General features: G+C 47.7%; 1 protein-coding gene across 3 annotated transcripts in view; it reads left to right on the forward strand.

Annotated features, from left to right (window-relative positions):
- Positions 1-24,311, forward strand: part of LOC116968305 (CREB-regulated transcription coactivator 3-like) — a 54,028-nt gene that overhangs the window by 24,141 nt on the left and 5,576 nt on the right. For 2 of the 3 annotated variants that reach the window (XM_033015032.1, XM_033015030.1), the window contains exons 3-12: positions 2,445-2,579; positions 8,069-8,130; positions 14,282-14,347; positions 15,456-15,559; positions 17,006-17,041; positions 18,819-18,904; positions 19,615-19,664; positions 20,506-20,723; positions 22,500-22,792; positions 23,843-24,022. In XM_033015032.1, coding sequence (XP_032870923.1) covers positions 2,445-2,579; positions 8,069-8,130; positions 14,282-14,347; positions 15,456-15,559; positions 17,006-17,041; positions 18,819-18,904; positions 19,615-19,664; positions 20,506-20,723; positions 22,500-22,792; positions 23,843-24,022 — 1,230 coding nt within the window. The remainder of the gene's footprint in view (positions 1-2,444; positions 2,580-8,068; positions 8,131-14,281; positions 14,348-15,455; positions 15,560-17,005; positions 17,042-18,818; positions 18,905-19,614; positions 19,665-20,505; positions 20,724-22,499; positions 22,793-23,842; positions 24,023-24,311) is intronic. The other variant, XM_033015031.1, reaches the window with a different exon arrangement.

The following is a 24,311-nucleotide window of genomic DNA, read 5'->3' on the forward strand; positions in this document are numbered from 1 at the left end:
TTTCTATTACAAATCTCAAATTGTGGAGTACAGAGACAAATAAATAAATGATGGGTCTTTGTCCCAAACATTATGGAGGGCAATGTACATGTACACACACTGAACTTTTTCCTCTCTCTGGTTTATTATATTGTTTACACTGTACGATGTTTACATATTGTGTTGAGCTGCAGCGAGTAAGAATGTCATTGTTGTATCTGGGACACGTGACGATCAAACAGTTGACTTGCCTGTTGACCGGGCAAGGCATGTTGTGTCACACACTGCTGGCCTTGGCATGCTGGGGACTGAGCTGTGTCACCCCTATCTGTGTTTACTGTCCTCCCCTGTGTGCTCATTCGCCCTGCTCAAGGTCTTTATGTTTCTGCTCAGGAGATACCCCTCCCCCTTCCCCACGTCATGAAGTTAATTATCAAAATATCTGCAGGCATCCGCTGCTGCCATTTCAAAACTCCAGTCTCTGCCCTTAAAGGTGCTGGAGGCAGAGGGCTCAACCCCCTCCTTTACTGAGGCAGAGGTTACTCAGGCATGTAGTCAGTCTTCTAGGCTCATGGAGTCATTTCTGGAATCATTCATTGGATTGGATTCAATTTATTATCATTGTCTCAATTAAGAGACAACGAAATGCCATTGAGTCATTCATGGAGCCGGCCTTCTAGAGTCATGGCAGTCATTGGATAGAGACAAAAAGCTGGAGTAACTCAGAGGAACAAAAGGAATGGGAGACGTTTCGGGTCGAGCCCCTTCTTCAGACTGAAGAAGGGTCTCGACTCGAAACGTCACCCATTCCTTCTCTCCAAAGATGCTGCCTGCCCCGCTGAGTTACTCCAGCTTTTTGTATCTATCTTCGGTTTAAACCAGCTTCTGCAGTTCCTTCTTACACATGGAGTCGTTGGAGTCTAGGACTAGAGTCATGAAGTCATGGTGTTTAAGCAGGAACTGCAGATGCTGGAAAATCGAAGGTAGACATAAGTGCTGGAGAAACTCAGCGGGTGCGGCAGACAACAACCTCCAGCTTAATACTTCAAAAACCTTAGAAATCATCATAGATTTCAGACGCAATCAAAACCACAAACCCCCGGTCCATGTCAACTCTCACCCCATAACCTCCACAAACTCATTTAAGTTTCTAGGCACCTATATCTCCAATAATCTAAAATGGCACATCAATGCAGACCACGTCATCAAGAAAGGTCAACAACGCCTATATTTCCTCAGACAGCTCAAAAAGTTCAGAGTCGATAAACACCTCCTGGTCCGTTTCTATCAATCAATCATTGAAAGCATCATCACCTCCTCAATCACAGTCTGGTACGGTAACACCGATAGTCACTCACTACACAGAGTACAACGCATTGTCTCCAAGGCCTCCAGGATCATCAACTCCCCCCCCTCCCCTCAATCCATTCCAGTTATCTCCAACGTACCTCAAAACGGGCAAAAAAGATCATGTCGGACCACTCCCATCCAGCAAATCACCTTTTTCAGTCTCTCCCTTCGGAGAGGCGCCTCAGGTCACTTGCTACTAAAACCACCCGCTTTAAAAACAGTTTCTTCCCCTCAGCAATAAGAATTCTCAATTCCGTCCAATAATCAGACAATAATATGACTTTTGATGTATACAGTGTCTTGTCTATGGTCTTTGTTTGTTCTTTTGCACTATGTATTGTTGGTGAGATTTGTGATTTGTGATGTGGTATGGATGCACTTTATTACGGTGATCTGTGTTATTAGTGGTATGTAACAAAAGCAGTGTACCATCATGTACCGAACCCAAATACCACCAACCCTGGTTGCGTGGCAATTAAAGATTCTATTCTATTCTATTCTATCTATGGAGCGAAGGAAATAGGCAACGTTACCTGTGGAGCACTTTCGAGTGTTTACCTGTGCTGAAGGTGCCACAAGGGGTACATCAGTGAAGCTAGTTCAGCTGCACCCTCAGGTGCCATTACCTGTGTGTGCAGGTGTGGAGCAGCCCTGTTGCCACTACATGTCACCTGTCTGTAGTACATGGTGTGTAGCCGGCCCAGGGCCCTGGTGAAAAGTGATACTACTGTGTGGATTGGTGGTGGCTCATTGATCTGGCAAGGCAGAATGATGGCAGGTGGGGTTAGCTTAGTTTAGTTTAAAGAAACAGCGCGGAAACAGGCCCTTCGGCCCACCGAGTCTGTACCGACCCGTACATTAACACTACCCTACTCATACCGGGGACAATTTTACATTATACCAAACCAAATAACCTACAAACCTGTACGTCTTTGGAGTGTGGGAGGAAACTGAAGATCTCGGAAAAAACCCACGCAGGTCAGGGGGAGAACGTACAAACTCCGTACAGACAGCGCCCGTATTCAGGGTTGAATCCAGGTGTGTGGCGCTGCAAGGTATTAGCTCCACCGCTGTGCCACTGTGTTTAAAACTTTTGTTCTCTCTCTTCGCCACAGACACTGTTGCATCCGACGCTGGACTCTATGCGGGGAACACGACACCATGGGTTGGTGGAGAGGGTGCAGCGAGATCGAAATCACCTGGTGTCTCCCCATCGCCACCAGTCCCCGATGGATAAGCACGGCCGACAAATATCCTTGACTCTGCTGCCCCTGTCTCTTCCCACACTCCCACGTCACTGAAAGCCCTAGAAATTAAAGGCTTCACTTGGATCCTGAAGGTCTGTAACGTTCGATTTGTTGCGGAGTAGCCAGAGGTGGAGGAGTTTGTGCAGTTCCGTTACAGGAATGATGTGGAGGCTTTAGACGGGGGTGCAAAGTTCACCAGAATGGAGGGTGGTAAAGGTGGAAAGATTCAGTTACAGTATGAGATTGAAAAGGATGAAACCATGGATAATGAGGGCAGTTTAGAGGAGTCTTGGGATCCATCATCACAGTTTCCTCAAAGTGTCACACCAGTCAAGAAGGTGTGTGGTTGCTCAGATCATTCAGTATAAAGGTTCTAAAGTCATGTTGCAGTTTTATACACCTGTGGCTGAAGCCACACCTTCAATACTGCCTGCAGTTCCCGTCGCCCGATTATAGGAAGAATGCAGAGACTTTCAAGAAGAAATTTACCGGAATAGACATAAAAAGCTGGAGTAACTCATCGGGTCAGGCAGCATCCCTGGCTCATCCCATCTTCCCCGAGCTAACAATGATCCATTCCATATTTTCCTTGACCTTCGTCCTCTTTGATGTCTCATTTTCACACCTTGTCCTTCCATATCTCTAGACTCCCTCTCAGATTGAAGAAGGATTTCGATCTGAAACGTCACCCATTCCTTTTCTTCAGAGATGCTGCCTGACCCGTTGAGTTACTCCAGCTTTTTGTGTCTATCTTCCGTGTAAATGAGCATCTGCAGTTCCTTCCTGCACAAGTTCACCAGAATGCTGCCTGGATTGCAGGACATTAGCTGTAAGGATACGTTGAACTTCAATTGTATTTTCTGGAACGTCAGAGGTTGAGAGGAGACCTGATAGAAGTATATAATATTCTGAGAGGTATAGATAGTGTGGTCAGAACATATTTCTCAGGGGATGGAAATTATTTCCAAGGGCAGAGTTTTAAAGTGAGAGAGACAATGTTTAAAAGAGATTTGTAAGGCAGGAATTTCATAGAAACATAGACAATAGGTGCAGGTGTAGAGGCCATTCAGCCCTTCGAGCCTGCACCGCCATTCAATATGATCATGGCTGATCATCCAACTCAGTATCCTGTACCTGCCATCTCTCAATACCCCCTGATCCCTTTAGCCACAAGGGCCACATCTAACTCCCTCTTAAATATAGCCAATGAACTGTGGCCTCAACTACCCTCTGTGGCAGAGAATTCCACAGATTCACCATTCTCTGTGTGAAAAATGATTTTCTCATCTCGGTCCTAAAAGACTTCCCTCTTATCCTTTGTATTGTAAACTGTGACCCCCTAGTTCTGGACTTCCCCAACATCGGGAATAATCTTCCTGCATCTAGCCTGTCCAACCCCTTAAGAATTTTGTAAGTTTCTATAAGATTCCCCCCTCAATCTTCTAAATTCTAGCGTGTACAAGCCGAGTCTATCCAGTCTTTCTTCATATGAAAGTCCTGCCATCCCAGGAATCAGTCTGGTGAACCTTCTCTGTACTCCCTCTATGGCAAGAATGTCTTTCCTCAGATTAGGAGACCAAAACTGTACGCAATTTCCATGTATGTATGTATAACTTTTTTCGAAGGTGGACACAAAATGCTGGAGTAACTCAGTGGGACAGGCAGCATCTCTGGAAAGAAGGAATGGGCGACGTTTCGGGTCGAGACCCTTCTTCGGACTGATGTCAGGGGAGGGGGCGGGACAAAGATAGAATGTAGTCAGAGATGTTTTTTCTCTTTATATTGTTTACAAAGTACGATGTTTACATATTCTGTTGTGCTGCTGCAAGTGAGAATTTCTTAGTTCTGTTTAGGACCATGGTACAATAAAACACACTTGAAGATATTTTTGCAGAGAGTGGAGGCTGCTTGGATCACAGCCAGGAGAGGTGTTGGAACCAGATATGCTGGCGACATTGAGGAGGAGGCATTGAGAGAAACAGATGATCAGGCAGGAAACCGATGGGTTGGGATCGTGCGCTGACAGATGGGATTAGTTGAGATTGACATCGTGACATGTGTGTGAATGGTGGGCCAAAGAGCCTGTAGCTTTGCTGGGTAACATAGTCCAGTTTATTTATCCCGTCTAAAAATAAGCTTAAACCTACCACCGGTAGTTCTGGCGACGCAAGGAGCTGCTAGAATCTTGAGCAAAACGCAAAGTGCTGGAGAACAGGAAGTTCTTGTTCATTGTAGCTTCACAAACCAAAAGCCACCCCAGATAAAATCGAATTCGGTGAAATTGTCAATTTGACAGATTTTACTGTTGATCATTGGTGTCAGATCTTTGACTCACACGCTCTTCGAGCCTTCCGTTCTACTCTCTCCAACTGATCAGCACCCCCAAGCAAGATTTTAAAAGCTTAGTTTATATTTTAAGAACCGGTCACTCCCTCTTTTCCCCTCTCCCATCAGGCAAGAGGTACAGAAGTGTGAAAACGCACACCTCCCGATTCAGGGACAGTTTCTTCCCAGCTGTTATCATGCAAATGAACCATCCTACCACAACCAGAGAGCAGTCCTGAACTACTATCTTCCTCATTGGTGACCCTCGGACTATCCTTGATCAAACTTTACTGGCTTTATCTTGCACTAAACGTTATTCCTCTTATCTTATAACTGTAATCGTGTATAGTATTTCCGTTGACTGGTTAGCAGGCAACAAAAAAGCTTTTCACTGTACCTCGGTACATGTGGCGACAAACTAAATTAAGTCTAGTCCCAGTTTTTATTTACACGCACACGCGATCTATCAGGGCCTTGGCAACAAAGAGGTGTAAAAACTCTCCCACCATGTACATGGTAATTTTAGTTGAACTCTCAAGAGGTGCTGTATAGACCTACTCACACATAGTTTGATTCTATCATGTGATCAAACTTAAATGGGGCTCGATATTTTGGTTAGCAAGTTGTACTTTATGTGGCAGTGGAAACGCTGACTGCTTTGTACCTTTTCAGTACATTAGTCATATTTTCCATTGAATAGAGGAGACAGCAGCTTACTCATCGAGCTGAATGTGTGTTGTAGTTGATCGTGAGCTGGTATGTTCAGCTTTTTCTTCAGAGATTATTGCGCTCACCTCTAATTCAGTTATGTTCTGGTCCATCACAGATGTGAGCTTGGGTCCCTGTCTGGCACCATGGGTTTCAGCACTGAGGAATGACTGACATCAGCACACTCTTATTAGACATGTCATTAATCGGGATCACAGTAGATAAGGTGGTGAAGGAGGCTTTTGGCACACTGGCCTTCATCAGTCAGGGAATTGAATGTAGAAGAAAGGGCACAGAGTGCTGGAATAACTCAGCGGGTCAGGCAGCATCTGTGGAGAACATGGATAGGTGAAGTTTCACAGAGTGCTGGAGTAACTCAGCGGGTCAGGCAGCATCTGTGGAGAACATGGATAGGTGACGTTTCACAGAGTGCTGGAGTAACTCAGCGGGTCAGGCAGCATCTGTGGAGAACATGGATAGGTGACGTTTCACAGAGTGCTGGAGTAACTCAGCGGGTCAGGCAGCATCTGTGGAGAACATGGATAGGTGACGTTTCACAGAGTGCTGGAGTAACTCAGCGGGTCAGGCAGCATCTGTGGAGAACATGGATAGGTGATGTTTCACAGAGTGCTGGAGTAACTCAACGGGTCAGGCAGCATCTGAGGAGAACATTCTTCTTTAGTCAGAGCATAGTTAATCTGTGAATTAATTGCCACATAGGGCTGTGGAGGCCAAGTCAGTGGATATTTTTAAGGCAGGGATAGACAAAATCTTGATTAGAACGGGTGTCAAGGGTTATGAGGAGAGGGCAAGAAAATGTTATTAGGAGGCAGAGATCAGCCATGCTTGAATGGCAGATTGGACTCGATGGGCCGAATGGCCTAATTCTAATATCACTTGTGAACATGGATCGGCGACGTTTCCACAGTTCCCCATGTTCTCCAGAGATGGTGCCTGACCCACTGAATTACTCCAACACTTTGCGCCTTTTTTTGTAAACCAACGTCTGCAATTCCTTGATTCTCCAACTGGCCTTCCAAGTTGAGACGTAATGTTGCATTTGTACAAGACGTTGGTGAGATCACACTTGAAGTGTTGTGTTCAGTTTTGATCGGCTGTGATCGGAGAGGTGCCATTGAGCTGGAAAGATGGCAGGGAAGTTTTTGCAAGTGTGGCCAGGATTTTGGAGCTTTTGAGAGAGGGAGGACAGGCTAATGCTTTATTCCTTGGAGCGCAGGAGGTTGATGGGTGATCATGTAGAGACGTATAAGATCATGAGGGGAATAGATAGGGTTCAGTCCTGTGTTAATATGTTTTGCTACTTCGGGGGTATTGGCGTTTTATCAGTCTGAAGAAGGGTTTCGGCCCGAAACGTTGCCTATTTCCTTCGCTTCATAGCAAAAGGATTTGAGTATAAGAGCAGGGAGGTTCTACTGCAGTTGTACAAGGTCTTGGTGAGACCACATCTGGAGTATTGCGTACAGTTCTGGTCTCCTAATCTGAGGAAAGATATTCTTGCCATAGAGGGAGTACAGAGAAGGTTCACCAGACTGATTCCTGGGATGGCAGGACTTTCATATGAAGAAAGACTGGATAGACTCGGCTTGTACTCGCTAGAATTTAGAAGATTGAGGGGGGATCTTATAGAAACGTACAAAATTCTTAAGGGGTTGGACAGGCTAGATGCAGGAGGATTATTCCCGATGTTGGGGAAGTCCAGAACTAGGGGTCACAGTTTAAGGATAAGGGGGAAGTCTTTTACACATCATCTTTTCACACAGAGAGTGGTGAATCTGTGGAATTCTCTGCCACAGAAGGTAGTTGAGGCCAGTTCAACGTTCAACGTTTGGGATGACAGATGGCACAATGGGCTAAGTGTTCTGCTGGCAACCTGAAGGTGGCCGGTTCGAATCCTGCTTGGAGTGCATACTGTCGTTGTGTCCTTGGGCAAGACACTTCACCCACCTTTGCCTGTGTGTGAATGTGTGTGTGTGTGTGAGTGATTGGTGGTGGTCGGAGGGGCCGTAGGCGCAGAATGGCAGCCACGCTTCCGTCAGTCTGCCCCAGGGCAGCTGTGGCTACAGAAGTAGCTTACCACCACCGAATGTGACTGAGGAGTGAATGAATAATGCGATGTAAAGCGCCTTGAGTATTAGAAAGGCGCTATATAAATCCCATCCATTATTATTAGTTCATTGGCTATATTTAAGAGGGAGTTAGATGTGGCCCTTGTGGCTAAAGGGATCAGGGGGTATGGAGAGAAGGCAGGTACAGGATACTGAGTTGGATGATCAGCCATGATCATATCGAATGGTGGTGCAGGCTCGAAGGGCCGAATGGCCTACTCCTGCACCTATTTTCTATGTTTCTATGCTGCTGCACCCGCTGAGTTTCTGCAGCACTTTTGTCTACCTTGGTGTTTCATTTATTGTAACGATTGTTGTCCTTAACCTGTGCACTTTGACAGTTCCCCGTACGGATCAGTTTATCTCTCCCCACCACCAGACACCAGCTGGAGAAGGTAAGACTATTTGAGATTCCACATCTCGTGCCTTCTGCTCTCTGTCACGGGCTCTCTTCACTTCTCTTGCGATACGTACAATCATTGTCTTTGTTGAACTTTCCATTCATTCTAAACGTTTAAGTCTCTTGTTGTCACGTGTACCGAGGCAACGGCAAAAAGCTTTTCTTTGAGTGTTATCCAGTCAAGAAAAAGACCATTCGTCGATGTAATCGAGCCGTCCACAATGCACAGATAAAGGATGCAACATTTACAATACGATGCGATAGAACTTTATTTATCCCAGGAGGGAAATTGATCTGCCAACAAGATGAAATTAAAATGTCGAGTGGAAATGATTGGGTAGTGCAAAGATTGGGGAGGGGAGGCGGGATTCAGTCTATCCCACGACAGAACGGGTAGTGCAAGATATAACACTGAAGTCCGATAAATACTGATTAAAGAAAGGTTCAAGGTCTTCACTGAGGTAGATGGGAGGTCGGGTGTGCACTTGAGGCACGCAGGTCCCACACGGGGACTTGAGAATGTAAATGTTCCCACGTTGGTATTCCAACCCGCTTGGATTCATTGTCCATTGTCCATTGTCTATTGTCTATTGAAACATATAACATTCTTGAGGGATTGGACAGGCTAAATGCAGGGAAAATGTTCCCCATGTTGGGGGAATCCAGAACCAGGGGTCACACAGTTTAAGAATAAGGGGTAGGCCATTTCGGACTGAGATGAGGAAAAATGTTTTCATCCAGAGAGTTGTGGAATTCTCTGCCACAGAAGGCAGTGGAGGCCAATTCACTGGATGTTTTCAGAAGAGAGTTAGATTTAGCTCTTAGGGCTAACGGAATCAAGGGATATGGGGAAAAGAAAGCAGGAACGGGGTACTGATATTAGATGATCAGCCATGATCATATTGAATGGCGGCGCTGGCTCGAAGGGCCGAATGGCCTCCTCCTGCACCTATTTTTCTGTTTCTATGGTGGTTGTTATAAATTGGAGATGTTTGAAGAGATCGAAGGAGGCCTTCACAATGGGGAATGGTTTTGATTGAAGAGATGGTAGCAGAGGGGACAGATCTAAAATTAATCTACTGAAATACCAAGAATATTTATGGAATTTGGAATAAAACGTATGATCCCGGGCTGCCTGAGAGAGAGGCATACCCAGGTCCAATGGAAAATTGGAGAGATGAAGTGGGGAAGTGAGGAATGGGATAGAGACAAAATGCTGGAGTAACTTAGGCAGCATCTCTGGAGAGAAGGAAATGGGTGGCGTTTCAGGTCGAGACCCTTCTTCAGACTCGAAACGTCACCCATTCCTTCTCTCCAGAGATGCTGCCTGTCCCGCTGAGTTACTCCAGCTTTTCGTGTACATCTTCGGTTTAAATCGGCATCTACAGTTCCTTCCCACACATGAGGAAGGGGACATCTCAGGATGTGTGCAGGGAGAGTACTTGGACCTATTCTGCAATGGCGCCCAAGACCTTTGGTGTAAGTTTGCGATGTGTTGTGCTGGAAAGGACTGCTCCTTTTCTGCATTGTTTATCCGTGGGGTTTTCCTGAACCAGCAGATGTGATTGGTCTAGGTTTATCCGGGTTGTTAAAAGACTAAATAAACTGTAGATGCTGGAATCTGGAAACAAAATCAAGAGGTGTGGAAGAACTCAGCAAGGCAGGCGGCATCTGTGGAGGCAAAGGATGCAAGTCGATGTTTCTGGGTCAAGACCTAGCGTTAAGCCCCTGTCCCACTGTACGAGGTAATTCAAGAGTTCTCCCGAGTTTCTCTTGATTCGAACTCGGAGAATGTCCGTAGCGGGTCCGTAGGAGTTTGTGGATATCTCGTAGCGGCTCGTAATGCTAACGGTAGGTACTCGAGACATCTAGTAAACTTGGGACATTTTTCCACCCCTGCAAAAAAATATCCACAAGTAAAAAAATACTCAAGATGAAAAAAATGGTTGCTTTTTATACCTACATTACGAGCCGCTACGGGACATCCACGAACTGCTACGGACCTGCCACGGACATTCTCCGAATCAGGGGAAAACTCGGGAGAACTCTTGAATTACCTCGCACAGTGGGACAGGGGGGACAGGGGCTCGTGGTAGAGCCAGATGAGGAGGGGGCTGGGTGTGGGGGTGGGAGAAGGAGTGGGCGCGGATGGGGAAGGTAAGGGAACATACCTTGCCCAGGTTTTGCCCCAATACCACCCTCTCTTCCAGATTTCTCCACCCCACTCCCCTCAGTCTGAAGAAGGATGCTGTCCCGAAACATCGCCTGTCCATTCCCTCCACAGATGCTGCCTGACCTGCTGAGTTCCTTCAGCATTTTATGTTTTTCGCAAGAATCCAGCATCTGCGGTTCCTTGCGTCTAGATTTTTCTTCAGAACCATCTCAGGTGTTGTGGGCACGTTCCACAGTGTAGTGGTTGCAGGGTGAGTCGGGCATGGTGTAGCGAGCAATGTGGGGTGTGGTGGGGTTCACGATTGATTTGATGCGAGCTTCCGTGAGTACAAGATGTCTTTGAATAGTTTAATGCAGTGTATATAAATGCCACCACAATGTATGATCCATGTTATAAAGTCACACAGCATGGAAACAGGCCCTTCGGCCCAACTTGCCCATGCTGAATGAGATGCCTCATCTACACTAGTCCCACCAGCCTGTGTTTGATCCATATCACTCTAAATCTCAGACAGAAAAAGCTGGAGTAACTCAGCCGGACAGGCTGCGTCCCTGGAGAGAAGGAATGGGTGACGTTTCGTGTCGAGTTTCTTCTTCAGACTGAGAGGGGAGAAGGAATGGGTGACGTTTCGGTGAATGGGTGTGGTACAATAACAACATTTAAGAGACATTGGGACAGATGCATTTTAGAGGGAGATAGACACAAAAAGCTGGAGTAAATCGGCGGGTCAGGCAGCATCTGGAGAGAAGGAATGGGTGACGTTTCGTGTCGAGACCCTTCTTAGACTGAGACTCTCCTACTCATGTTGTGCATTTTCAGTCTAATTCTTTGATCAGATATTTAATTGCTGGAAGACATATTTTAAAGCCTGTTCCACAGCAGCCCGACTTCCTGAAAACTCCATCGAGCAAATCTCCACTGTTCAAATGTCCTGCTCCTGGTGAAATTGGAGCAGGATTACAGCTCGCCACTGCCCCCCACAGGTTCTTCCTCAAATTGCGAGCACTGTGTGGAACTTTGGCTAACAGACTACTGGTGTAACTCAGCGGGACAGGCAGCATCTCTGTAGAGAAGGAATGGGTGACGTTTCGGGTTGAGACCCTTCTTCAGACTGAGAGTCAGTGGAAAAAGGTTTTTAGAAAGCAAGATACAAAATGCTGGAGTAACTGATGCATCGGTCTGAAGAAGGGTCCCGATCTGAAACGTCACCTATCCATGTTCTCCATAGATGCTGCCTGACCTGCTGAGTTACTCCAGCACTCTGTGAAACGTCACCTATCCATGTTCTCCACAGATGCTGCCTGACCCGCTGAGTTACTCCAGCACTCTGTGAAACGTCACCTATCCATGTTCTCCACAGATGCTGCCTGACCCGCTGAGTTACTCCAGCACTCTGTGAAACGTCACCTATCCATGTTCTCCACAGATGCTGCCTGACCCGCTGAGTTACTCCAGCACTCTGTGAAACATCACCTATCCATGTTCTCCACAGATGCTGCCTGACCCACTGAGTTACTCCAGCACTCTGTGAAACGTCACCTATCCATGTTCTCCACAGATGCTGCCTGACCCGCTGAGTTACTCCAGCACTCTGTGAAACGTTGCCTATTTCCTTAGCTCCATAGATGCAGCCTGACCCGCTGAGTTACTCCAGCACTCTTGTGTCCTGAACTTCACTGAAGAATGGTGGTTATTTGAGTAAGATGGGGGTGTCTGTACCCCACCTCTATGGAGAGGGAGAGGAGTGTACTGGGCGGGATGTGGGGGAGGTGGGGTGATGGTGGAAGTTTGGCCTAGTGTCAGCCGTGTGCGGTGAACTCGCTGTGACGTTTGGACACCCATGTTGCGTGAAGTGGCCAAGTCCAGTAATAAACTCGTGGGAACTGGCAACGTGGTCCTTCCCAGGGGTCTGTTATGTTGGGTCTGAACTGGCCATGTCTGGGACAAGCAATCAAAGAAAAATCTAACTGAACCCAGAGGTCTATATATATTTGTACATCTGCCAGCTTGCTCTTCACCAATGGTACTATGGCAATGTGGAAGAATATTGCTCCAACAAGCCTTTATTTCTGACTGGAAATGTGCACTGTTTTAACCTTGTGTTACCATGTTTTATTTTACTTCATGTTTTTTTAAATTCCTCGAATGATACAAAGCCCTGATGGTCACTAATTCACTCTACTAACTAGGGTGGCTGCCCGGATCCTCCCTGCTCTTTGGTCTTATGCTTCTGCTAACCATAGCTGCTAACAAGCTTGTCTTCCACTCCATGTCCAGAGTGTTGCTCCACGATGCTGTGTTATTATTATTACCCATGCATGGTGCTTGATGTCACAGCAACCCCCTCCGTCACGAACCCTGGTCTCCCCCACGCTTTAAATATCCTCCCTCTCAGAGGTACGGAGGTTAGCCAGAACTGTGCTCAAATAAAGAAACTGGCAGGAGGGAATAGCAAGCGACTCGAGTTGCCCCTTCATTTGACAGCCCTTAACTCCCTCAGTCATGAGCCCAAACTGTGTTGGTGAACCAGCAGAGTGCTGGCTGATAATCTATGTAGAGAAATGATCAATGGGTTGGGGTACCGATCGCTGTTGGTGATGAGAATAGCTATAATTTGGACACCAGTACTGATGGCAAACCACTATTCAGGAAAGACGCTCAATGCTGGAGTAACTCAGCGGGTCAGGCAACATCTCTGGACAACGGATAGGCCATGTTTATGGTTAGGTCCCTCTCAGAAGGTCCCGACCCGAAACGTCACCAATCCACGTTCCCCAGGAGTGCTGCTGGACCCACTGAGTTACTCCAGCATTTTGTGTTTTTCCTCGGTCAATCAGCACCTGCACATCCTTGTTTCGACTCTAGCTTACATTAAACTTTTCGCAAAGTTTTTAAAATGTCAGAACGGAAGCTGGGAACAAAATCCGGTTTTTGCCGTGGGAGAGGTTGTGTCCAGATAGTCCAGTGATACGTCCTGCAGGTCAGGGTTGTGGCCAACGTTCCCGAGGCACCAGTGGGAGGAGGGTGCCCGGGGGGGAGAGGTCTCATCATGCCACCCGCACTCACATGCATCTCCTCACTGGCCATTCAGTTGCAATGTGGCCGCAGGTCGCTAGTGCCTGCAGGATTGACGGTCACACAGACAGGGCAGGCAGCAGCAGCAGCAGCTTTGAATGGACACTTCTCCTTCTTCCGTGCCCATCTTCCATGTTTCAAATGTTGACATCGCTGTCATCGTCTGTCCCGAAAAGGACGTCAGCTTCCAGCGACAATCAGTGGGAGCCATCACTTGTTGCAATAGGTGGCTGAATTAGTTCAGGATACTTCCAGTTCCCAGCCCCGCCACATGGACGCTTCTGCTGTGGGGCCTGAATGGACTCTGTGTGGGCGTTACAGGGACTCACTCTGTGTCATGGGCTCCACCAGACCCCTCTCTCTCGCTCCTAATGCTGCACCAGCTCTCCCCCTCTTCCCCCTCCCCCCTCTCTCCCATCCCCCCCTCTCCCCCTACCCTCTACCCTTCCTCTCTCCCTCCCTCCCCCCTTTCTCTACCCCTGTCATGGTCTCTCCTTCTCCTTGTCCCCATCCGCTCCCAGTCTGCTCCACGTCTACTCCTCTCCCCATCTCTCTCCTTCCAACTCCATGACTGTCCCATCCTTTCCCCATCTCTCTTGGTCTCTGTCTCTCTGTCTCTTTCTCCCCCTTTCTCGGTCTCTCTTCCCCCTTCTAGCTCTATCTCCACCTCTCTCTCCCCCTCTCTCTCTCTCTCTCTCTCTCTCTCTCTCTCTCTCTCTCTCCCTCTCTCCCTCTCTCCCCTCTCGCTTTCTCTCTCCCCCTCTCATTCTCTCCCCCCCCCCCTCTCTTACACACACACACACACACACCCACACACTCTCTCTAACAGTAGACAGGTGGAGGGTGAGAGTGAATGAAGATCTCTCTGTTTGAAAGCTTGTTTTTCTGCTTTGTGAAGGAGATTCCCACCCTGGGACAGTGAGGAGAAACCACCTGGATTGAGACTGATCCCGGCCCTCAGCAGGTGATGTGTTTTCACAATCTTCCTCCTCATCAGCTCAGACCTTTCGAGTTGCACCCAGTGACACACTGCAGTTCCTTGCGGACATACACCAGCGCTAATCTCCACCAGGTCTTCACTGCCTCTGCCCCTTGATCTGCCACACTCAGCCTAGAACCCACCCAGACCCGACCTTGCCCAGAGCCTGGGACTCTGGCCACCAGCTCCGCCGTCATTGTGGACTGAGCAAGCTTTGCCATTCTTAATTAGTACGGATGCCAGGGGTTACGGGGAGAAGGCAGGAGAATGGGGGTGAGAGGGAAAGATAGATCAGCCATGATTGAATGGCGGAGTAGACTTGATGGGCCGAATGGCCTAATTCTGCCCCTAGAATTTATGACCTCCTTTTCAAAGAACATGCTTCAAGGAAATGGGGAGAGAGAGAGAGAGAGAGAGAGAGACAGAGACAGAGAGAGAATGTAAGAGAGAGAGAGAGGGAGAGGGATGGGCAGGAGGGCAGTTGTCCAGGTGCCCGGTCCCTTGCGCTGAGTCCACATAATGTACACACCAATACCCACACCATACTCGGACGGTGTTACAGACGAGAGGTTCCATTTCCCACACGTTAGCTGGCGGAAGTTTAAATTCAAGTCTGGAAATACGACGGAATATTTGTCCCAGGAGGGAAATTGCCGACAGTCGTAAAAACACAAAAACACAAAATACATGAAGCCTGACATGACGTCTATAATAAAAAGCACACGTGGATGATGGTGAGCACTAAGTCTAGATTACTGCCAACACCCACCTTGTTCACTAATGCCCTCAAGGGAAGAACGAACGTCAGCGGTCCTTGCCTCTGCTGTGTGAGTGGACGTCAGCACTTGTGGAGGTAGGGGCAATGAGTGCGGGGGTCACTGCTGATGTCCTTGCCCTCTGGTCATTGTGCCGGACAGGTACTGGAGTGCCAGGTGTATGCAGGGTTTTGACTTGTGTGGCCTGAGTGGGGTGGGGTGGGGGGGGGGGAGGAGGAAGTGTGTGTGTGTGTGTGTGTGTGCGTCTTGTCACCCTCTCATGGTGAAGCTACCGGCCGTGGGCTGACCTCCCCTCTCCCTCCCTCTCCCCCCTGCAGGACCAACTCTGACTCTGCTCTGCACACCAGTGCTCTGAACCCCAGTGCGCAGGATGCCTTCATGGGAGGGGGCCAAACCTTCTCTCAACAAGACCGGCGTCACGGTGAGTTGACCACTGGTGGCCATGGGGCACGGACCCACAAGGGCTCCCTGGATCTCGCACGCACTGCCCCGAGTGGGAGTCCGAGAGGGTCGATCAGCGGGCTGTCTACTGCTTTCGGGGCCAGGGACATCCATGGGGTCATTGATGTACTGGTGTAGCCTAGATGGTTCCACTGACTTCCATTGGTCTCTCCATCTCGTCTTGACACACAGTCACCAGTTGCCCCAAACACCGGCCACCGAATGGTGAACGAGGTCTGAATGACCTGGACGATGACACGTTGGCCTGGCTAGCCTCGACGGAGCTGCAGGTCTAAAAGACACACGACAGAAGCAGATGATCAGTGGGTAGAGCCACAGCCTCACAGCTCCCAGGGACCTCGGTTCAATCCTGACCACGGATACTCTTGGTGCGGAGTTTGCACGTTTTCACTGTGACCGCGTGGGTTTCCTCCGGGTGCTCCGGTTTCCCTGCACTTACCAAAGACATGCGGGTTTGTAGGTTAATTGGCTTCTAGAAATATCCCCTGGTGTGATGCAAAAGAGGGATAGCGTAAAACTAGTGTGAACGGGCGTTCGATGGTGAGAGTGCATTCGATGGGCCGAAGGGCCTGTTTCAACGCTGTGTCTCTTAATTAAACTAAACATTGAATGGAGAGAGAGTCAAGGTTCATGATCTCAGGGCAAGAGATGTCTGCGCTCAGATCGTGAATAGGAATTCAGACGGTGGCGCAGCGGTAGAGTTGCTGCCTCACAACGCCAGAGACCCAGGTTCGATCCTGACTACGGGTTCGTACATTCTCCCCGTGATCTGCGTGGGTTTTCTTCGAGATCTTCAGTTTCCGCACATTAACACTACCCTACACACACCAGGGACAGTGTACATTCACACCAGGACAATTAGCCTACAAACCTGTACGCCTTTGGAGTGTGGGGGGAAACGGAAGATCTCGGAGTAAACCCACGCAGGTCACGGGGAGAACGTGCAAACTCCGTATAGACAGCGCCCGTAGACGGGATCGAACCCGGGTCTCCGGCGCTGCGAGGCAGCAACTCTACCGCTGCGCCACCGTGCCGACTGTTGAAATGTTCAAAGACTTTGCTGCACGCTGGGGTTTTCCCCACATCACCAGCAGCCCGGAATATCCTCGGTCAAATGGGCTGGATGAGCGCCAAATGACTAACGGAACGATCCCACTTCTGACACCATGTTGAACGTGATCAAACTCACACAGTGTGGTTAGAATCCAAAGTCTTTTATCAGCAACTCTACAGAGGTAACTTCATCTCAGCATGCATAACTAGACTAAGAGCGAGAGAGAGCTCTCTAATAAGCCTGTGGGCAGAGCCACGGTGTGAGTGATACTAATCTACATGGGTGCAGTGAGATTGTCCACTGGTCTCTGTGCCACGACCCAGTCTGATTGTCTTCTCTTTGCTTCTACAGTGAACTATTACGATGAAATGGACAGTCTGGGAGAAGGTGAGTTCTAGACGGCATGGTTTTGTCTGCAGGCTGAAGGTTTGTGAGCCACGTATGGGCCTCTACCCTGAGGCCAGGAACCTCTGCTGTGGTGGGTTCCAGGTTCTGAGCTTACAGTAGCTGCTGCTGTGTAACCTGTGGACAAGCCGCTAGGCTCCAGGGACACGTGTTGGCTGCTCGAGGTCCAGTGTCTGAAAGGCTTCACCCAAGTCCATCCACATCGAGGGGGACCACCAGTGGAGCAGTCACCAAGCAATGCAGATGTGGGCAAACTGAATTCAGGTCGATGTCCTGTATTAACATAGACAATGGGTGCAGGAGGAGGCTGTTTGGCCCTCCGAGCCAGCACCGCCATTCATTGTGATCAAGGCTGATCGTCCCCTATCAATAACCCGTGCCTGCCTTCTCCCCATATCACTTGACTCCACTAGCCCCTAGAGCTCTATCTAACTCTTTTTAAAATCCATCCAGTGACTTGGCCTCCACTGCCCTCTGTGGCAGGGAATTCCACAAATTCACAACATTCTGGGTGAAAAAGGTTTTTCTCATTTCAGTTTTAAATGACCTCCCCTTTATTCTTAGACTGTGGCCCCTGGTTCTGGACTCCCCAACATTGGGAACATTTTTCCTGCAACTAGCTTGTCCAGTCCTTTTATAATTTGATATGCTTCTATAAGATACCCTCTCATCCTTCTAAATTCCAGTGAATACAAGGCCAGTCTTTCCAATCTTTCTTCATATGACAGTCCTGCCATCCCGGGGATTAACCTCGTGAACCTACGCTGCACTGCCTCAATAGCAAGGATGTCCTTCCTCAAATTAGGAGATCAAAACTGCACACAATACTCCAGATGTGGTCTCACCAGGGCCCTGTACAACTGCGGAAGGGCCTCTTTACTCCTGTACTCAAATCCTCTCGTTATGAAGGATTGTTTGGGATAGATCACTGGGGATAGATGAGGATGGTCAGCATCTTTAACTTAGGTAGGGGATGGGACAGGGAAGGCAGGGGGACAGTTAGCTGAGGGACAGCCAAGTCACATTGAGGAGCCAAATTAAGTCTTCTGCAATGGTGGAAAATCTGGACTTCAGCAGAGAGATCTTCCTGCGTGTGGCGTGCACAGCCTAAAGTTGTAGGTCAACTTGATCTAATAGTTTGTGCACGTCGGGTTGATTGCATTAGTCGAAACAGGGTGGACCAGGTGAAGGTTGCAATCTCCCACCCCAGCAGAGATATGTGTTTAAGAAGGAACTGCAGATGCTGGAAAATCAAAGGTATTCAAAAATGCTGGAGAAACTCAGCGGGTGCAGCAGCATCTATGGAGCGACGGAAATGGGCAACGTTTCGGGCCGAAACCCTTCTTCAGACCCAGCAGAGAGATATCTGGCTGTCTTGGTCATTTCAGCTATGACATGCCAGGTTCCCACGGTTAATTGCATAAAGTACACTCTTGTTAATGACATGATTGTAGAGGAGATGATTTATTATTGTGCTGCTGGTGCTCCCTGTAGACTTCTCAGGCTTGAAACTCCCTTCCATCTTCATCGGAAGACAGCTCATCATGCCTTTTGGCAGAGAGCTTTCCTATTAATCGATTCAGCAATCGATTAAATATTTCAGTAATCGATTTGATGTTCGATTATGAAATTGTTTCATGTTATCCTGATCATTTGGTTTTATTTTGTTTCGTTAAAAGGATTTTATTTGTTTCCTACTTTTTTTTTTTAATTTCACCATCTTCATTGCATTATTAATAGATTACTGCTTTTTACTCAGTCTTTTCATTCCCGGTCCCAACGGCAGAAGATAATCTCTTAAAGCTGAACAAACCTTTGCCAAAACAGCTGTGGGAAGCGAAGAAGGTGAGTGGCTTTAGCAAACATCTCCGATGTTTGGTCTCCTGCATCTTTCTTTTGGAACCCATATTTCCCTGGTGAAGCCTCTTCATGTCATTCCCACCCCAGTGCTGGTTTCACAGTCACTTCAGGGATTGAGTTTCACACAAAATAAATTGAGCTAAATGGAGGGGAGGGGTGGAGGCTGGGCTTTCAGTTTTAATTCCGCTGTTAAGGAGTACGTACTATATTGATGTGTAGGTGTGCAGATGTGTTGGAAGGAATTGCAGATGTTGGTTTAAACCGAAGATAGACACGAGATGCTGGAGCTACTCAGCGGGACAGGCAGAATCTCGGAAGAAGGATCTCGACCCGAAACGTCGCCCGTTCCTTCTCTCCAGAGATGCTGCTGCCTGTCCTGCTGAGTTGCTCCAGCATTTTGTGTCTATCTCAGACTATATTAATGCCGGTTTATGAAATGCGGATCTGGGCTCTTCCCTCCTTCCCACTTGCTTCAGAAGCTTGCACACTCCGCATCTGCAGTTCCTTCCTACATATATTGAGAGGGGGTGGGGACAAGACTTGACTTGCTGCGGCCAGGGTCATTCTTTCTCTCAGACCCTCCCCCACGCTGGCATTGGGTTGTCCGCTGTCTCATATAAAATGCAACGCTGGCCAAGTTCCACAGTGTTCAGAAACTGTGCATTTTAATCTTCTCCCCTTGCTCTGTCCTTCAGGTTCAATCTTTGTCATTGCGTCCCAAGTCCTGTGAAGTGCCCGGGATCAGGTGAGTGGATTTGCCACTTTGTGTTCTGCCTTCTCTCGTTTTTTTATATATAACAAAAATAAATTTAATCAATTATTGCGACAATAATATATACAACACAAAAAATACCAAACAAATCCACCAGCATAATACAAAATCACCCAACTACTGTATCGGAACAAATATTCCTAATTGCTACACTTTTAAACAACTGTGTGACAATCCTTGCCAAGGATACATTCCACCCCCTGCGGTGCCCAGCGATCCCGGAAATCCCCCAGGGCGCCCGTGGACAGTGCATAGTCCCTCTAACACCACCCGGGCACGGACACAACCCCGGAAAAGGGTAGAGCCCCCTTCCGCCTGGTGCCGTGACTCACGGATGGCCAGCTTGACCAGGCCAAAGATTGCACTGTCTTGTGTACTCTGATCAAATCCTTGACCACTTGATGATCATTGGGAAATTGCCTCTACAGATGGTTTAATAAGGATGACTGTCTTTCCATGTGGTTTTGACCCCCCCCCCCCCCCCCCCCCCCCCCACCCCCACATGACGGGGTGGAGTATATTCCGTGCCCCACCTCATGCTGCCTAGGCAAGGCCAGCCATAATCAAGGACCAGTCTCACCCCGGTAGTCCAGCATCTCTGGAGAGAAGGAATGGGTGACGTTTCAGGTCGAGACCCTTCTTCAGACTGATCACTCCAGAGATGCAGCCTGACCCGCTGAGTTACTCCAGCATTTTGTGTCTATCTTGGGTTTAAACCAGCATCTGCAGTTCCTTCCTACTCACATCTCGGGCACTTGTGGACGTGGCAATGTGGTGTTGAACTCAAGGTTGTGTTTTTGTTTCTCGGTCCCAGTATCTACCCGTCCCAGGACCAGAACGCCGGCTTGTCCCATTTCCAGGGCTCGCTGAACACAGGCGGCTCACTGCCCGACCTCACCAACCTCCACTTCCCATCGCCTCTGCCCACCCCGTTGGATCCCGAGGACAACCCGTACCCCAACATCAGCGGAGGCAGCAGCACCAGCAACCTGGCAGCCACCATGACACATCTGGGCATCAGCAGCTCTCAAGGTGAGAGGAAACATCCAGCTGTGGCTCCCGGTTCATGGGCGCTGCTCCAGTGAACCATGGTGTCGGGGATGCCTTGCTGTAGACGAGTGGGTGAACACTAGTGTCCACTGGTGGCCCCTTCACCTCCTCCTGGTATTCTAGTTCCTTGACCGGGACTTTGGCCAGCGGCTTGCCGTGGGTCAGTGTTGCCCTTTGTCTGCCAACCATGCGGTTTCTCAGCGTTGGGTCATGTGATTTTGAACATGTGATTATTCAACGTGATTATTGAACATGTGATTATTCAACGTGATTATTGAACACGCCAACATCAAACGTGGACTTTTGAACAAGTGAACATTGCATGTGCAGGAAGGAACTGCAGATGCTGGTGTACACCGAAGATAGACACAAAGTGCTGCAGCATCTCTGGATGTACATTGGCATGTTCAATGTTGACATGTTCATCTAGAGACGCTGCCTGTCCCGTTGAGTTACTCCGGCATCTTCGGTGTGAACATTGAACGTGTAAACAATGAATAAGCAAAGATGCTGCCTCGTCCACTGAGTTATTCCAGCTCTTTGTGTTGGTTTTTGTAAACCAGTATCAGCAGTTCCCATTGTGTATGTGTGAGTGTTGAAGGCGTGAATGTTGAAGGCAACATGTTGAGTGCATGTTCTGAAGAAGGGTCTCGATCCGAAACGTTGCCAGTTCCTTCTCTCCATAGATGAGTTTCTCCAGCATTTTTTGCCTACCTTCGATTTTTTTTCCAGCATCTGCAGTTCTTTCTTAAACATGTGGAGCGCATGTTGCTTTCCCCATCGCACTAAGATAGATAGATAGATAGATAGATAGATAGATAGATAGATAGATAGATAGATAGATAGATAGATAGATAGATAGATAGATAGATAGATAGATAGATAGATAGATAGATAGATAGATAGATAGATAGATAGATAGATAGATAGATAGATAGATAGATAGATAGATAGATAGATAGATAGATAGATAGATAGATAGATAGATAGATAGATAGATAGATAGATAGATAGATAGATAGATAGATAGATAGATAGATAGATAGATAGATAGATAGATAGATAGATAGATAGATAGATAGATAGATAGATAGATAGATAGATAGATAGATAGATAGATAGATAGATAGATAGATAGATAGATAGATAGATAGATAGATAGATAGATAGATAGATAGATAGATAGATAGATAGATAGATAGATAGATAGATAGATAGATAGATAGATAGATAGATAGATAGATAGATAGATAGATAGATAGATAGATAGATAGATAGATAGATAGATAGATAGATAGATAGATAGATAGATAGATAGATAGATAGATAGATAGATAGATAGATAGATAGATAGATAGATAGATAGATAGATAGATAGATAGATAGATAGATAGATAGATAGATAGATAGATAGATAGATAGATAGATATAGATACTTTATTGTCTGAACAAAATTATGTTGCCTGCAGTCATACACAGAACCAATAAAAACAAAACATACAATAAACACAAATTAAACATCCACCACAGTCAGTTCACCAAGCACATCCTCACTGTGATGGAGGCAAAGTCTTAGTCTCCGTCTCTTCCCTCCTTGTTCTCCCTCTGCGCTGAGGCGATCGATCCAGGCCGGAGATGCTGCCCTCCAGTCCAGCGGACCTCCGTGGTGATGTCGCCGCCGCCGAAAGCCGGAACGACGTCTCCGCTCCGATTAAGCTGATGATTAAATCCGTTGTGTGTCTGTTTGTTCCTGCCCAGGTCTGTCGTCCTCCTTGCACAGCTCGCTGAGTAACCCATCCATACAAGCCTCGCTCACCAACTCCATGGTGCCCTCTCCACTGAGCAACCACTCCCTCAGCAACCCACCGATGCAGTCGTCCCTGCGATCATCGCTCAGCAACCCGTCCATCCCCACCGCCTTGAACAGCTCGCCACGCCGTCGCCAGACCCCGGTCAGTCCGCTGACCCTCTCGCCGGGCATGGAGCCTCGCAGGTCACTGAGCAAACAGTTCTCGCCAACCATGTCGCCAACGCTGTCTTCAATCGCACAGGTGAGTGTCCTCTCCCGTCACAGTCGGCTCGGCTGTGCATTGCAGCTCAGTTTATTGTCACGTGTACCGAGCGGCAGTGAAAAGCCTTTGTTGTGTGCTAACCAGTCAGCGGAAAGACAATACCTCGATACATTTACAGTGCATAGATACATGATAAGGGAATATTGTTTAGTGCAAAGTAAAGTCGACAAAGTCCGATCAAACCGTCCACAGTGTACAGATAAAGGGAATAATGTTCAGTGCAAGATAAAGTCCATTTAAAGATAGTCTGAGGGTCACCATTGAGGTTGATAGTAGTTCAGGATTGGTCTCTGGTTGTGTTAGGATGGTTCATTTGCCTGATAACAGCTGGGAAGAAACTGTCCAGGGCCTGTCTCACTTGGCAATTTTTTTCAGCCACTGCCGAAGTCATTGACTGACATATCAGGGCTGCCGAAAGATTTTGAACATTTCAAAATCCAAAAATCAGTTGCGACACTTGAGGAGACACCGCGCGTCGATACGCCATCGCGCCGCGACTTATTCGGTTACCTGATACGTCAGTCAATGATGTCGGTAGTTGCTGAAAAAATCCTCAAGTGGGACAGGCCCTTCCCTGAATCTGGAGGTGTGCGTTTTCACACTTCTGCACCTTTTGCCCGATGGAGGCGTGTACCTGTAAAGCTGCAACTCTGCCTCTACATCACCCTTCCTGGGAGAAAGTGGAAATTGTCCCCTGACTTGATGAATCCGAGTTTGAGTTGAGTTTATTGTCACATGTATCGAGGTACGGTGAAAAATCTCCCACTTTCATTAGAGTAGTACGGGCGTCAATGGCTACAGTGAGAATGGGATTGAGAGGGAAAAATAGACCAGCTGTGATCGAATGGTGGAGCAGACTCGATGGGCCGAATGGCCTAATTCTGCTCCTATATCTTATGATCTTACAGTCTCCTCAGTTGCTGCCCTGCTGGTTGGTGATGGGGCAGAAGATGAGTGAGAGTGTTCTCTGGGCAGTGGGCTGGAAGGGGAAGAATCCACCCAGTCTAACCCTGGTCTTTGGTCTTGCAGGGAGTGGCCTTGGACACCAGTAACATGGCGATGGAACATCTGCCACCTTACCCGATCTACCAGCACCTCCAGCAGCCCCAGCACTTGATGCACCAGACTCAGCAAGCACTGCTCCAATCACCAATCTCCACTATCCATCCACTCTCTCAGACTCTGCCACTCGAGCTGCCCTCCCCCAGTGTAAGTCTCCAGATGTTTAAACATGCTACACATCTGTATTTATCCTTTTATTTATTTATTTGTTTTATTATTTATTTCGAACAGAATAAAAGAATAAAAAGCAAGTGTGAAACAGCAAACAAAAAAACAAAACAAGAATATTTATAAAGTGTCATAAACAATATCAATAAATAAATGAAATCATATGTGTCCGAAAAGGAGCAGGAAGAAGCCAAAGCTTATTAATTCCCACCCCTTATTCAACTACTTGTAATTATCTTATACAAATTTAGCAGCTATATGTACACCA

Source organism: Amblyraja radiata, chromosome X (genome assembly GCF_010909765.2).
Source record: "Amblyraja radiata isolate CabotCenter1 chromosome X, sAmbRad1.1.pri, whole genome shotgun sequence".
NCBI lineage: Eukaryota > Metazoa > Chordata > Chondrichthyes > Rajiformes > Rajidae > Amblyraja > Amblyraja radiata.